This window comes from Parasteatoda tepidariorum, chromosome 3, assembly GCF_043381705.1.
Source record: "Parasteatoda tepidariorum isolate YZ-2023 chromosome 3, CAS_Ptep_4.0, whole genome shotgun sequence".
In the NCBI taxonomy this organism is placed as follows: domain Eukaryota; kingdom Metazoa; phylum Arthropoda; class Arachnida; order Araneae; family Theridiidae; genus Parasteatoda; species Parasteatoda tepidariorum.
In genome coordinates, this window is record NC_092206.1 from 96,943,357 (window position 1) to 96,958,416 (window position 15,060).

Genomic DNA, 15,060 nt, shown 5'->3' on the forward strand with positions numbered 1-15,060 from the left:
CCAANGTTTTTTTTTTTTTTTAAAAAAAATTCCTGATGTTACCAAAATAATTTCAATGCTCTCGTAGCTCAAACATTGTGCAATTCTGCAAATAAAAAAAAAAGATCTATATTTAATCAAAAACAAGGATTTTCCATAATTTATTCGCCCCACACTTTTCTCGCAGTTGTAGAACATGGATTTTTCCACCCTCCGAAAACGGTGTTCAATTCCACGGCAGCAGCGATTGTGAGTCGATCATTGAATTGTCCACTGATCACTTGAAAAGCTATTGGCAGACCGTTATGCAGACCCGCGGGTACACTTGTAGCAGGTAAATAAAGAGAATTTATAACCGTAGTATAAATATAATTCATGATTTTTGTCAGTGACATGTTACAAAATGTTGCTATGTCTGTCACTGAGGGAAGCAAAAAAATGGCGTCTTCCTGCAATAGTTTTTGAAGTTTCCTTTTCAGCGAGTCACACCGTTCCAAAATTTCATAGTAATATTGATCTTTTTCAGTTTTTTCCATTATTGAGGCAGAAAGAAAAGCAGCAGTGTGCTTTGATATCCCAAGCACATATTTCAATACTTCTAACCACAAGCGGACTTTGCCGTTTTCATCTTGCAAAAAAATCTTAAAGGAACATTCAAATTCCAATATTTTGTTTCTAAATATATCAACGCAGTATTCGAATTCTGGCAACTGCAAAGGGATTGCTTTTACTCCATATCGCTCTTCGAAATGTGTTGCTGCCTAAAAAACAAATTAAAATTATGAATTTATATATTAAATTTAGCTGGAACTGTATTGAGTTATGTTGGAAACCTATTGTATTGAACTACCTGAAGCTATATTGAACTGGAGTACGCTAGAGAACTCCAGTTCTAGATCCAAGAATCTGGATCAAGAATTTGTACCAATCATTGCAATAATCGAATAGTGCCCACTATTGATCTTTTTAAGGAGAAAAGTACCAACGGTTAATTTTTTTTCTTGGTGAATTTATGAAGGACACGTTATGTAGTTAATTTTATTTTATTTTATAACCATCGTTGAACAGCCGACCCAATTTTTTGGGGTTACGACTGCTAATTTTCAACTCTGTAGCCTTGTAACTTTGAACCCAATCCTGAAGACAAGGGAAGTTCTGGATCAAGTATTGGGGGAAGATTGCCTTCGCGGAGGATTTTTTAATGGGACTAAAACACATTTGCGTTACATGGTGAAGAAAACCTCATATGGTTAGTCTGACGGTGAGGGAACTCTAACCCATGATACGTCTACCACTGAGGATACTTTACGTCAGCAGTGTGGTTGGCGCAAGCAGGATGCGGAATTTGTATCGACCAGCCATCGCTGGCATTCGAACTCGGTTCACTTCATTGGAGGGCTAACGGTCTATCACTTGAGCCATCACGGCTCAATATAGTTAGTTTAAATAATTCATTCCTGCTCCTAAGTGCTCTTCACGGTACAAAGTGAGTAGTATACAAATATAAATGATGCATTCGAAGATAACTCACTCATCAAATTTCTGATGCATATTACGGATGTTCTATGTCTCTGTTTTATGTGCAATGAGTACTAGTGAAGTACTAAGTTCATGTACTGAACCCGCAACGTCAGCAACACAGCATTAACTAATCATTGTTGCTGTGGCAGACATTTACAGAATGTTGCTATTGAACGTATCGGCAGAACTGTTTACTCTTTAAAGAGTGAAAAAGCTGATCAACCTCCTTGGAAAACAAAAAGTCAGGTAGCGAAATTTCTAATAGAACATTCGGAAAACTTACATCTTTATCTTTCCAATTATTTAAAAACATATTTCTGTTAGAGAATCTATGGGAAAGATTCTCAGAATATAAGACTGCCAAGGAAAGGAAAAAACAGAGATTTTTCAAATATTTATATACAAATTACACTATCATTTTTTTAAGAAGATAGTCACTTTAGATATGTGTCTACTGTTAGCAAGCATAGAACATATCTTCTATATTCTAGAAACTCAATGAGTGTATGTACGTAATTAATATGTTTTTTTCTATGCATTACCCGTCTTATTACACTGAGAAAAAAAATGTGTGATCAAAACTACCAGAATATAATTTACTTAGTTTTCTGATTCCTATTGTAATAACAGAAAGTCCGGTTATTTTCTACCACAGCACTTAAGTAATGACTTTTGGTAAAATTAAAAATAAAGTATGTTTTTATCATCATGCCGTTTGGAGGTAAATGTGGTAAAATTTGATAACTTTACCAAGAGAATTGGTAATTTTAACAGCACTTGCACAATTTGAGATAACGCAAAAATTTTATGAGCTCTAATTTTAGTAAATGCTTGTCAACTTTGTTTTTGGTATGATTTTTTTTTCAAATTTCTAAGTAATATACGAAAATATCTCATAGAATCTAGCAAATATTAATACTATAAAAAATGCTTATTTGTAAGTATAGAAATGCCTGGGCAAAGCGTAATTAAATCAGTATTTAAAACGTTATACTTTAGGCTGCCACAACACCTTAAGGGCAAATCGATTTCGTATCCCAAAGTAACCCAGGATCTATTTATTGATTTAGTGTTACACATTCAGACGAAGGCTTATGTGCTCAATACAAAGTTTTGCTTATAAACCCTTGTCAAGTCAAAAAGCAGATAGAACAAGACAGAGATGGCCCTCACAGAGCTGTATACGGTGGGATTCAAACCTGCTATCACCAAAGATGCATCTTTTTAATGTTCTTCTTTAACTTGTGATATCTCTTACTCAACTGAAAAATCGAACCTTTTCATCAGCACACAAGCCTGCATGTGTATCTATATCAAGTTTTCGTTCTACAGGGACCTCCTTAGCCGAGCAATCTCGTCTTTCCATTAGACACTTTTACGAAATGTATGGTAATAAGAACTATCATTTAGAAAACCAGAATTTCTGATCAACAGTTAGAGAGAACAGATAAATTACCAAATTAATATTTTAAACAGTGTAAATTTTGGTTTAATTACAGGAATTTTTTTTTTGCCTGATGTTTTTGCCATACAGGTATGATAATTTTGCCAGGCTTTTTTTTTCTGCGTAATACATTTATTTCTTACGTAATAAATCATTTGAAACTGGATAAACGGGTTAGACTAACTTTACAAAAGTTTAGTTGACATTCATTTATTAAAATATTTTAATTAGGCTAATTTAAATCTGAATCACTAGTATAATATTTGTGTGATGCAAACTAACTTTTCTAATCGCTTGCTTGATAACAGGTGAGACAGGGTTATTAGGTGTTTCTTCCATGTAATATATTTTTACTCTCCTGAAATCCACCTAAAATAATAACGGAAAAAAATTAAAGGGGAAAAAGTTTTACTATATCATGAAAGAAAATATCTTAAATTAAATGAATGAATAAAGGGTTCAGAGAGGAAAAAGTGCGAAAATGGCCAACTATACATAAACACAATTATAGAATTAGAAAGTGAAATGATACAAGAATATATTTCAAAAACTTATGATTCTCTTCATTATATTTTCGTTGTGATATTTCGAAATAAAGAATAATTATCCTACGTTGAAAATGAGTTTAGATGAAAGAAAATGTTTTTGAAAGCAGTTTTCCGAAGAAAATGTTAGTTAGATCAATGAATAATTAAATCTTATCTTATGGTTAATTCTTAAATAGTAATTTGTTTAACCTAATAACCTTTTTTTCAGGTAACCATTAAAAAAAATTTAGAATAATTTGATTGAACTATCCCGAGACATTCTCCTTTTAATTCAAGTCTGAAAAGGTCACTCCATCACCTAAATATTTTCGACCTTAAAATATTTTTGAAAAATCAAATTCATGTGTGCCTTTTTAATCCATAAAAATGAGAACTGACTACTCCTTTGAATATTGAAATCGAAGAACTCAATACCTCAGACGGAGTTGCATTAACTCTCAGAGAGTTAATTAATATGTTAGCAAATGAATACACCATCAAACTCTTTTTTTTCAAAGCCCATTTTGAGAAAAAAATCGATAGTTTAATCAGTGAATAGACAATAAACATTTTAAACAATCATATATTTAACGTGTCTCTAATAAAAGTACTCTCTAAAGCATGAATTTTCTAATACATATTGACTAACACCTTAACTTATTCAGATTTAATTCTATGCCATCCCAACTAATATTTTCTTTTTATTTGAGTACGCATACTTTTATGATTGGTTATTATTCAGCAAGGAGCTGGGTAATTAGTACTTGTCCTAATCTGCTGTTATCATCATGTTGTGTTCATCTGCAGAGACAATAATTTTGCAGTTGAAATGCTATACTTAATTTCGTATCGTATTTAGGTGCATTGGTGATTAAACATTTCCTAATTCCCTATGTGACTCACGAGCTGCTTTGCGTGCCATTGCATCCTTAAATAATCCCTTAACTTGAGACATTTTAGATTGCCGCCTCCAACTTGAGTACCTAGCATCCCTAAACCATTGTTCTCCAGTGGGTTCCTGCCCATTGCGGGGCTACGGGTAATGCAAATGCAGACTACTTAACCAAAAATGGGGCCTATTCAGACTTCTGTTCACATTATGCCCTTCTGTTCCATCAAACAGCTTATTAATTGGACCTTTAAGATCTGTGCTCATGAAGAACTTATCGACCGTACTTCTACTAAGTCTTGGAGGGCTACCATCCTAAATTTGCGAAATGGTCCAAGACGAAGAGCGGTGGCTAAATTCCGCTTGGCCACCGGTCATGACTGTCTGCGGAAACATCTGTCTAGATTTGGTATCGTTCCTTCCCCGGTATGCACTATTGGCAGTTCTGGTGAGGACATGGACTTCACGCACCTTCTCCGTTGCTCTGCACTTCGCAAGAATTCTATCACTGAACGCTATTGGGAAGCTAGAGACGTGTTCTGATTTATAGACTTCATTGCAGCATCTTTTGTTTCTGTTCTTATTTTTATTCGATGTTCATGTATGCTGTTACTGTCTATAATCTGTCATTGGAAATTTAAAAAAAAAACATTTCTAATTCCTAATTTCATGTGCGATAAACAGGTGTTATATATAGCAAAAATCAATTTTTAATAAGTACCTTTCTATCAAGATCCAACCTAGGATCATTTTTGCACAATATTTTCATAAGGAGAAGTAAGTCTTCAACATATCGGCACATTGGACCGGTACAGTTCATGTAATCAAATGGCATTTCTTCAATTTCGATGTAAGGATAATAGCCCCGATTTGACACAACACCTGTTGGAAATGTATATGTAACATTACATTACAAAAACGCTAGGAGAACAAAATAAAAAGCTGAGTTAAATAGAATTTTTGCATTTTTTTATTTTTTAATTTTCGACAAAACGTTGTACACTGATTTCAGTTTCGATTTTGGTATGTTAGGATCATTCTTCAGTTTTTCTTGTTGTTGTAGTTCATTTACGTCGCACTAGAGCTGCACAATGGGCTATTGGCGACGGTCTGGGAAACATCCCTGAGGATGATTCGAAGACATGCCATCGCAATTTTGATCCTCTGCAGAGGAGATGGCATCCCCGCTTCGGTAGCCCGATGACCTGCAAGCGAAGTCGAGCACTTTACGGTAGAACAGTTTAACGAGGACCCATACCGCACACCGTCGGTCCCTACGCAGACTGATCCAAGTGGTCACCCACCCGCACACTGACCGCAGCCAGTGATGCTTGACTTCGGTGATCTGCTGGGAACNTTATTTATACGCTTTCAGCATCAATTCAGAGGGCGCTGCGCGCGCCACGCACGCGCGATGGCTCTGAAACTTTATTAATTTGCATAATATCCTATATCCATTATTAAAATAATATTTCATTTGATTCTGATGATTCCTTCATGGTGTTGCATTTTCTACAAACAGCAGTTTAGATAGATAGATAGATAGATAGATAGATAGATTATGCAGAAAATTACCTATGTAAGGACAGTTTTGATCTTAAAGCAATAAATTCATGTGCGAAGATTTGGAATTGAATATAGTACATGATTTAGGTCATATAACAGAATGACGCATGATATAAGCTCTAAATTGACCTCTTAAAATGACACAACTGCGTTATTAATATTAGGTATTACAACATATGACCCTATATCTCCTCTTGACTTATAATATTCAAATTGGACCATGTATTATATTACCGGGTAATAGTGTACCCCACCAGAAGAAATAATTATAGGCTTTTTAGGATGCGTCCCCCTAAAAATTGTTCAAATGATTGTGGGTTCAAGCACCGATTAAAGGAGAGTGGGTTCGAGTACCGATGTCGTTGAACAGCAGACCCAATTTTGGGTCAGGATTATGCCATACCTTTTCTCTAAGCTTATAATCGATGTACCGAATCCTGTACATTATGATGCTAATTTACGATAACTCATGAATTTCTATAGATGATGGTGCAATAGGTAAAAAATCTGTTTATATTCACCAGATGATGGCTTATGTCCATAAATTCCACAGAGAGAGGATGGAATGCGAATGCTCCCTCCCAAATCAGTTCCGATACCAATAACTGCTCCGCAAGAGGCAATGAGTGCTGCTTCACCACCTATCAACACACAAAACTTTAAATTTCACCAACCTCAAAAAACATTTTGCTGATATTAATAGCTAGGGCGCTTATCAAATTTTTTGTCAGTGCGGTATATTTTATACTTTATTTTATAACTGTGCTTGAACAGCCGACCCAATTTTGAGTTTACGACTATCAAGGTTCAACTCCGTAGTTTTGTAACTGTGAACTCAATCCCGAATACAAGGGAACTATTGAATCAAGTACTGGGAGCAATTTGCATTCGTAGAGGACTTCTTAAGAAACTGACCCAAGTTTGCGTTACATGGAGAGAAAAGCCAGTTTTTCTCCTTATTGCATCTGTCCATTTCCTTACATGATTTGTGCTTTATTCACGCTGTATTTCTCTTCTGTCTACATAGCACAAAATATTACCTTATCCTTTTGGATAAAATTTCATATTTTCGCTTTGTATTAATATCGTGATGTATCTACTAGAAAATGTTAACATTTTATGTGTTTCATAAATCATGAAGGAGGAATAAATCGAGATTTTCAAGCGCTCAAAAATAAGCTCCCATTATCAAGACTGATTTTCAGTCATGGATGAAGACAAGCTTGAAAAGAAACGCTAATATTCTAAGAATACAACGAAACGTAAATATTAAGAATAAAATAAAGATTTATAAGAAAACTAGTTACATCATGGTAGCCGCGTGACAAATCGAGCCATAATGCTTTTCGAAAAGTTATTGAGCCGAAAAGAGAGTCTTTAATTAGGAAATCAGGATTTATAAGGATGAAACAAGAATCTAGACAGAGCATCAAGATGAGTTGATGAAAGAAATTTGGGAGCATGTAAGCTGAGTAAAGTTTCTTTTAGTCAAAGTGATACATTTAATTTCGAACGCAATTTCTTCGAATAAACACTCGAATATACCTCACATACCCTCAAAAATTAGCTATAAATGAACTCAATTCCCATTCTGTTCTTTTAAATACCAAATCAATGAAGATGGTCATAGTGTTGTTTGCAATAAATGTGATTAAATGTCGTTATAAGGAAAATGCTGAAATCATTTCATACCCTGTCTCTTCAGAAATCTTGTTTCATTCATATGATTTTTGATTCGCAGATGGAAGACTCTCCCTTTCTTAGCAGCGCTTGGATCATTCACGACTGCCTCATTCACGACTTTCTCAATAGATGTTGTTCACCTTTATTTTGTCCACCATTATTTTTTTTTGAAGTTTGCGTTTTCTTTTTCAAATCTGACTTTTTTTTTTCTCATTCACGTGTGGTGAGTCTTTTGAATGAGTGCCTATTTTTGAAAGCTCGGAAGTACAGTCGGCTTTTCCACCTTTACAATTTACGATACAAATGAAGCAACGATACAAATTAAGCATCCGAATATATCATTCTACTTCAGTTTCTAAAGATTATTTTATTGTGGTCTGTCATTCAATCTAAAAAAATTTTTAAAAAATATTTATTTATTTATTTATTTGCACAAATATGAATAGATGAATAAGAATGAAAAGTAACAGTAATAATATTCGATGAGAAATGTAAAATTCAAAATTACTGAATCTATATGAAAATTTGAGTTTTCATTTGAGCATTTCTTTTTCAGCCCGCTTTTACTTTCAACATTATATAGATTCCATATTACATTAAGGTTTTCAAATAGAATCCGAGACCTAACTGTTATATTTCACAGATAATTTTTTCATTTATTTGAATTTATTTATTTCCTACTTTTATATTTATTTATTTATTTTTGTTCATTCGATTTATTAATATTATTTATTTATATACTGTTAATTTATTTTCTAAAATTTAAATTCTTGTTTTTGAAACTAAAATTTTTTATTACATTAAATCTTTAAAAAATTACTTCAAACAAAATTTTTTTTTCAATCTACAATCTCTTTTGTTGACTTGTAATTTTGAATATCGAAAAACAACTATTTTCTTATTATAATCTTTATTAGAGTTTGAGAAGTCAACCTTTAACGCTCCGCAGAAACTACGCGATTAAAAAAAAATGTAACTTAAGCCACACCATTTGATTATGCAAAAAATTTCTGAAGTTAGCCAATCAAAGTTACATAACTCTTTAGTTCCGAGACAAGGACATAACTTTAATTTATTAATTCATTAATTACGTTATATTTTAAAATATTACATTTTTCTAAATATTTTTCTTGCTTATAATAAAAACAATAAAGGCAGAGCATTAGAACATAAGGTAAATAGAGACAAACATCGATAAATACGGACATTTTGCAAGTATCTGCCAAGATGCGAAACTACCACCTGCTTATTCCGGTTTGGAATTTTTAAGTTATCCTCGGAAGGAAATAATGATCCAATCAAGTAACAGATAGATGTTGCGACTTTGGGTTTATTCATTTTAACGAATGAGAACGTCAAGAAAATAACAGTAAATGTCGAAAAAAATATAAAAAATGAAAAATTTTAACTTAAGTCACACACCATTTTGATAAGCGTGGAATTTCTGAGGTTAGCCAATCAAAGTGACACAACTCTTTAATTTCGTGACAGTGACATAATTTTAACTTTTTTTACACTCTCTCATGCGTTGACATGCTTACCTGAACTACCACCTGATATTCTAGTGGTATCGTATGGGTTTTTGGTTTCTCCATAGATTGTATTTGATGTAATCCACGTGCAGCACAATTCTGGAACATTAGTTACGGTTACGGGAATCGCTCCAGCAGCTCTATATAGAGCAGGGGCATCACCATCTCTATGAGCTATGTTATTTTTCTTTGCATAAATTCCAGATGTTTGGTGCAAGCCTTGACAAATAAACAGTCAATTTTTAATTTAGTTTTTTTTTCAACACCATCATTACATGAACATTAAATCTTTTAAATAAAAAAAAATAGATAAATAAATTTCCGGTCGAATGATTTCTATAACAAGGTATCCGCTGTCAAAATAGATTATGTCAATCACTATAATATGATAAATTTTGGGGGATATTTTGAGCAGTGTTTTTATGTTCTCTCATATAAGAACTCAAAATATATTTCTTTAAGTGTGTGGGGGGCGGAATTACAGACCATGTCAACCTTCATCTATGAAAAGGTACCCCGACATAGAGTCGAGTTAACATGTCTTATATACTAGTGAATTGTAGTTGTAATTTTGTAGTGGTAGATACGCTACAGTACTCCCCCACCAGAATTTTATCTGTGATAGAATTCGATGAATGGATACCACTAGTTGAATCATTGCTGTTTTTGTGCGAAACCGGGAGAGCTGTATTAAGATCACCGTACTTTATGAGTGCTGAATGTGAGAGGTGTATTAACTTCACTGTCGTAGTCGCTCCTGTGTTGCCTTTAGCAGTCGAGTGTATGCAGGCCGACGTTGTGTGCTCGAGACTGAGTAGCAACAGTGCCAGGAGGTGGATAATGATGCAGTCACAAGTAGCAAGTCAACTGTTCAATGTGGACCATCCAACGAAGTAGGCGTTACTGCCGATGTAGGCGTATCCAGATCAACGTGGGCGTTTTTTTTTGCCAAGGTAGGCGTGTTCACATCACGTCCGGGTCACCAATGTGGGGAGAGTAGTTACAGACCATGTCAACCTTCATCTATGAAAAGGTACCCCGACNATTTTTCTTTGCATAAATTCCAGATGTTTGGTGCAAGCCTTGACAAATAAACAGTCAATTTTTAATTTAGCATCATTACATGAACATTAAATCTTTTAAATAAAAAAAAAGAAGAAAATAAATAAATTTCCGGTTGAATGATTTCTATAACGGGGTATCCGCTCTCAAAATAGATTACACTATAATATGATAAATTTTGGGGGATATTTTGAGCAGTGTTTTTATGTTCTCTCGTATAAGAACTCAAAATATATTTCTTTAAGTGCTTTAAAATCCAAGAAAGTTTTACACTTTATTTTATCTTTCTAAATAGAATCAAACATTTTATATTTTACAACCGTCGTAGAACAGCCGACCCAATTTTATGAATTTACGACTACCAATGCTTTGTAATTTTGAACCCAAACCGGAAGACAAAGGAACTCCTGGATCAGGGAATTGGAAGAAATTTACCTTCGTAGAGAACTTTTTTGATGGAACTAACTCGCATTGCAGAGAGGAAAACCACAAAAATCACCCAAGGTTAGCCTGCCTGCAAAGGAACTCTAACCAATGATCCATCTACCACTGATAATATTTTACGTCAACACTGATGTCGGTGCGGAATTCGAATCCCAGTCATAGCTGGGATTCGAACTCAGTTCTCCTCATTGGGAGGCAAACGCTTTATTCCCCAAGCCACCACGGCCCAGAATCAAACATTATTAAAAAAAAATAGTGCGTGGAGTCCTTCCGCGTGGAAGAAGTTAAACCTCGCAACCTGCGACGTTAATTGTAGAAGAATCAGCAGTCGTAGAAGGATCACTAGTTCTATTTAACGACTCTTTTTCCTGCTCCGCTCGCTTCCGTTCTCTGTAATAACGGTAATATTGTGCATTTTTCCCTCGTGTACTTCTTGAACCAGTGGAAGTGATTGTGGTTGCCTCATCGTCTCGCCCTGGAAAATGTATTTGTATTAATAATGTATGTGAATGCGTCATAATGTAATTTCAAAAGAGAAAACTTAACAACCAATTGATATTCACAAGAGACGTACCTTGACATAACCTTAAATCCGTCGCATTGTCCGTGGGATTGTTTTCACTCATTTTTTACAATTGTTATCCACTAAACTTGAAAATAAAAAATACTACCCTATTAAATTATATGTGTATCAAAACAAACTAAAAACATATTGATAGAAAAACAATTCGCGATCGCAACGAACTATAGGGGGCGTTGTTGTATGAGACGCATACCTGCGATTTCTATATGAACCGTCATTCAGTTACTCTGGAGACGTCGTTAATGTAGCGTGTAGCATTGCAACGCTACATTAACGCTACATTTGCTTGATATTCTTTCTTGTACAACCGAAAACAAAATGGTATCTCTTTTTATTAGAGAAGGAATATCCAATACACATCNCCCAGCATCCTTACTGTATGGTCGTGAAATAGAACTTCCTAAGGATATCTTAACCAATGATACGAAATTTACTTATGCTGACCACCATGAATATGCATATGATTTGTCACTAAGGTTGAAAAATTCATTTCAATATGCCAAAGAAAGCTTAGAGCTGTCTGCTTCCAAACAAGAAAAAAGGCGGGACAAAATCAGCAAAACAAAGGATATCCAGGTGGGCGATATTGTATATGTGTACACTCCTCAACTGTCACAAGGGTTAACAAAAAAATTTGCTAAGCCCAATAAAGGTCCGTTTAGGGTTAAAAGTCAAAAATCACCTGTAAATTTTGAAATTGAGGATGTTTGTGACACCAATAGGAGACAGGTGATACACGTAGATCGCTTAGCGAAAATACCAGAAAAAATTGTATTCCCTAACCTTTGTGATACAAATGCAAACAAACAAGACACTGATAATTCTAATAAAACGACAACTAATAAAAATAACACCCATAACTATAATCTCAGACATAGAAAGTAAATGTGACTTTGTTTTTATATTTCTATGATATTTCTAACTTTTATATAAAATTTTATGTATGTTTTCAATGTATTATCGTCGCAAATATATCTAAGGATATTTTGTCAAGTTTTTATTCTGTGAGTGAAACTCACAAAAGTTATGATCAATTTTGACATGAATTGTATAAGTTTTTTTTTCTAAAATCCTTGGCAAGAGAGCAAATTATAAATTTCTTTTTGGTCATTTAAATTTTTCAATGTTTATGTGATTTTGAGAATTGAGTTGTTTGGGGATATAGATGGTAGGAAGTGCAACTATGGATTTATAATTACCTGCTAAAACGTTTCAACTAAATAGACTGTTAAGCGTATTTAACAATATGTAACTGTTGGACATTACCTGCTAAGACGTTTCAACTAAATAGACTGTTAAGCGCATTTAACAATATGTAACTGTTGGACATTACCTGCTAAGACGTTTCAACTAAATAGACAGTTAAGCGTATTTAACAATATGTAACTGTTGGACATTTCACTGTGTTCAAGGTGTGTGTTTGGAAGTACAAAATGTCTCATCAGAGAAACAGAACTAAAATCACGTTAGTCTCCATAAGCAACGTACACTCCATAAGCAACGATGGTTACTACGCAAGAAACGTTACTGCCTGGGGCAGCAAAAGGGCCCTTTGCCGTTCCTGGTCGGTAGATGATTTTCTGCTAAGTTATATCGTGTCGAAAAGTGACAGTCATGAATGAGAGTTCTATCCAAGTGAGAGTACTATTAAAGTGAGAATACAAGTATCAAAAAGTGGCATGTGATCAGCTCGCTAAGACATGGAATGTGGTAGAGGATAGAGTATACAGATGGGAGGCTTCTGAAGGAAAAACTCCTAACACACACAGGAATACACATCACGGGTAACAACGAAATCTTTCCTCTGGACTTACTGCAGAAAGTCTATTGAGAAGCTTTGAATTATGTTGAACTGTGTTGATTGGTTCAAGGAACCGAAGATGCCCCTGTAACTTTTAGACCTTTAAACAACTCGATTCTCAAATACATACCGTCATGATATTCCATTGAATCATTTATGTTTAGGTTTAGTTCAAATAAGTAACAATCAAAAAAAAAAAAAAAAAAAAAAAAAAAAAAAAAAAAAAAAAAAAAAAAAAAAAAAAAAAAAAAANGTTATTTTTGTTAGTTATTTATGGGCACAATTTTATTTAATTCTTTTTGGGCACCGCGTTTTAATTTAAATAATCTCATTTTTTTTTAATCTATATTTTTTTACTTTAATCAACAACCCCATCTGATTTTCACTTACACCCCTATCCTTCAACACCTTCCAATATTTTTTCCTCACCCCTACTTGAGAATGGATTCATTCACAGGTGTGAATAGTCAAAACGATAGTAGCGCCACCCTTTGGTGCGGATGAATACATGAGCGGGAGAAAAGAGCGGCAATTCGTTTTTTAGACATTCCATGTGCTGACGACTGATGTTGAACGTGATCTGAGGGATGGATGCGGGGTGGCCGGCCACGCGCGCTTTTAGGATAAGTCCTTTACCTTTTTTTTTATTATTTTTATGTGCCCGTAATTTCTTTTATTATTATTTTATTTTGATATGATATTAACTAAAGAAAAATGATTATTTTTAAATAATCTGTCTAGCTGAAGTGTAAGTCATGTAGCAGTAAAGCAACTCATTTTTAAATTGTAAACTAATTTGACTTATGATTAAGTTCTTTAAATAAAAATATTTAGTCTAGATTAATTATGTTGTTGGATGTGAATCCTTTAAATTTAATTTACTTTTATCTTCCAGATCATCAAGATTATTATTGCAGTAATAGTAAATGTGCTAATAATTTTAAATTAACTTAAATTACTTCTACTTGTTATATCTGGTAAATTTTGTTAATTAAAGTTAAATGTTCTCACAACGCAATTATTTTTTAGAAAAATCATTCTTGATTCCTTAAATATACTTTTTTTTTCTCTATTCAAAAATAAGATATAACACAGTAGAATAACCATATTTTTAATGTTGTTTACTTCTTACATGTTATTTATATTGTTGTTGCTACTCTAACATTCTTACTATGCATGCATATATATATATATTAAAATATATATTAAATGCTATGATGTATATATATTAAAAATAATATCATTACTAAAGATCTTGCATTTTGTTTATGTTTTTTAAGTCATTAAAGCAGAGTTATCGCAAATATAATACTGAGGAGTGATCTACCTCCTCGACATTTAATACTAAAATTTGTTGCATCACGTGTATTTATTTAGCAAATTTTATCGCAAATATAATACTGAGGAGTGATCTACCTCCTCGCCGTGTACACTTCTAACATATTTCTATGGCTAGAAGATCTATTACTTCTGGCATGTGTTCTAACTCCAGGGTCAGTTTGACATGGATGATCATCACATTATCCATTGTAATACCATTTGTAAGATTATTGTTTCCAAGTGATACTAAAAAGCAAAGGGAGAAATCTTTTATTTTATTTATTTATTTTTTTGTGTGATCAATCATTTGCATTATAAGTTATTTAAAATTTGTTATTCTTTCTCCTTCTCATTAAGCAAAATAAAAAATTTTGATTAAACTTTTCTTGAAACACGAAGGATATTTCTTAGTAAATAAAACTAAACAGCATTTGAATTATTTAAGAAGAATATAACTAAAACTCTCTTATGTTTTTAATTCAAAACTGTTAAAACTCAGAAAAATACACTTGGAATTAACATACTTAATAGACATATGAATTAAACTAAATATATTTTGCTTTATGTAATGGCAAAATTAAAATGGAAGTCGATTGTTAGCCTGACAGCAATGAGCAATTCAAAGGTGTTTGAATAAGACATCACCGATAAATATTCACTATGATGACTATTAAGCTGTGTACATAGAAATTTCTTTTTTTAAATTTTC

General features: G+C 33.4%; 1 protein-coding gene across 1 annotated transcript in view; it reads right to left on the reverse strand.

Annotated features, from left to right (window-relative positions):
• Positions 1-140: 140 nt before the first annotated feature.
• The window catches only part of LOC107440293 (fatty-acid amide hydrolase 2-A-like), a 24,869-nt gene continuing 9,949 nt past the window's right edge, over positions 141-15,060 (reverse strand). Inside the window, exons 3-7 of the mRNA XM_071179288.1 lie at positions 9,151-9,360; positions 6,448-6,567; positions 5,082-5,242; positions 3,197-3,313; positions 141-740 (exon numbers count right to left, since the gene is read on the reverse strand). Of these exons, the coding sequence (XP_071035389.1) occupies positions 141-740; positions 3,197-3,313; positions 5,082-5,242; positions 6,448-6,567; positions 9,151-9,360 (1,208 nt within the window). The remainder of the gene's footprint in view (positions 741-3,196; positions 3,314-5,081; positions 5,243-6,447; positions 6,568-9,150; positions 9,361-15,060) is intronic.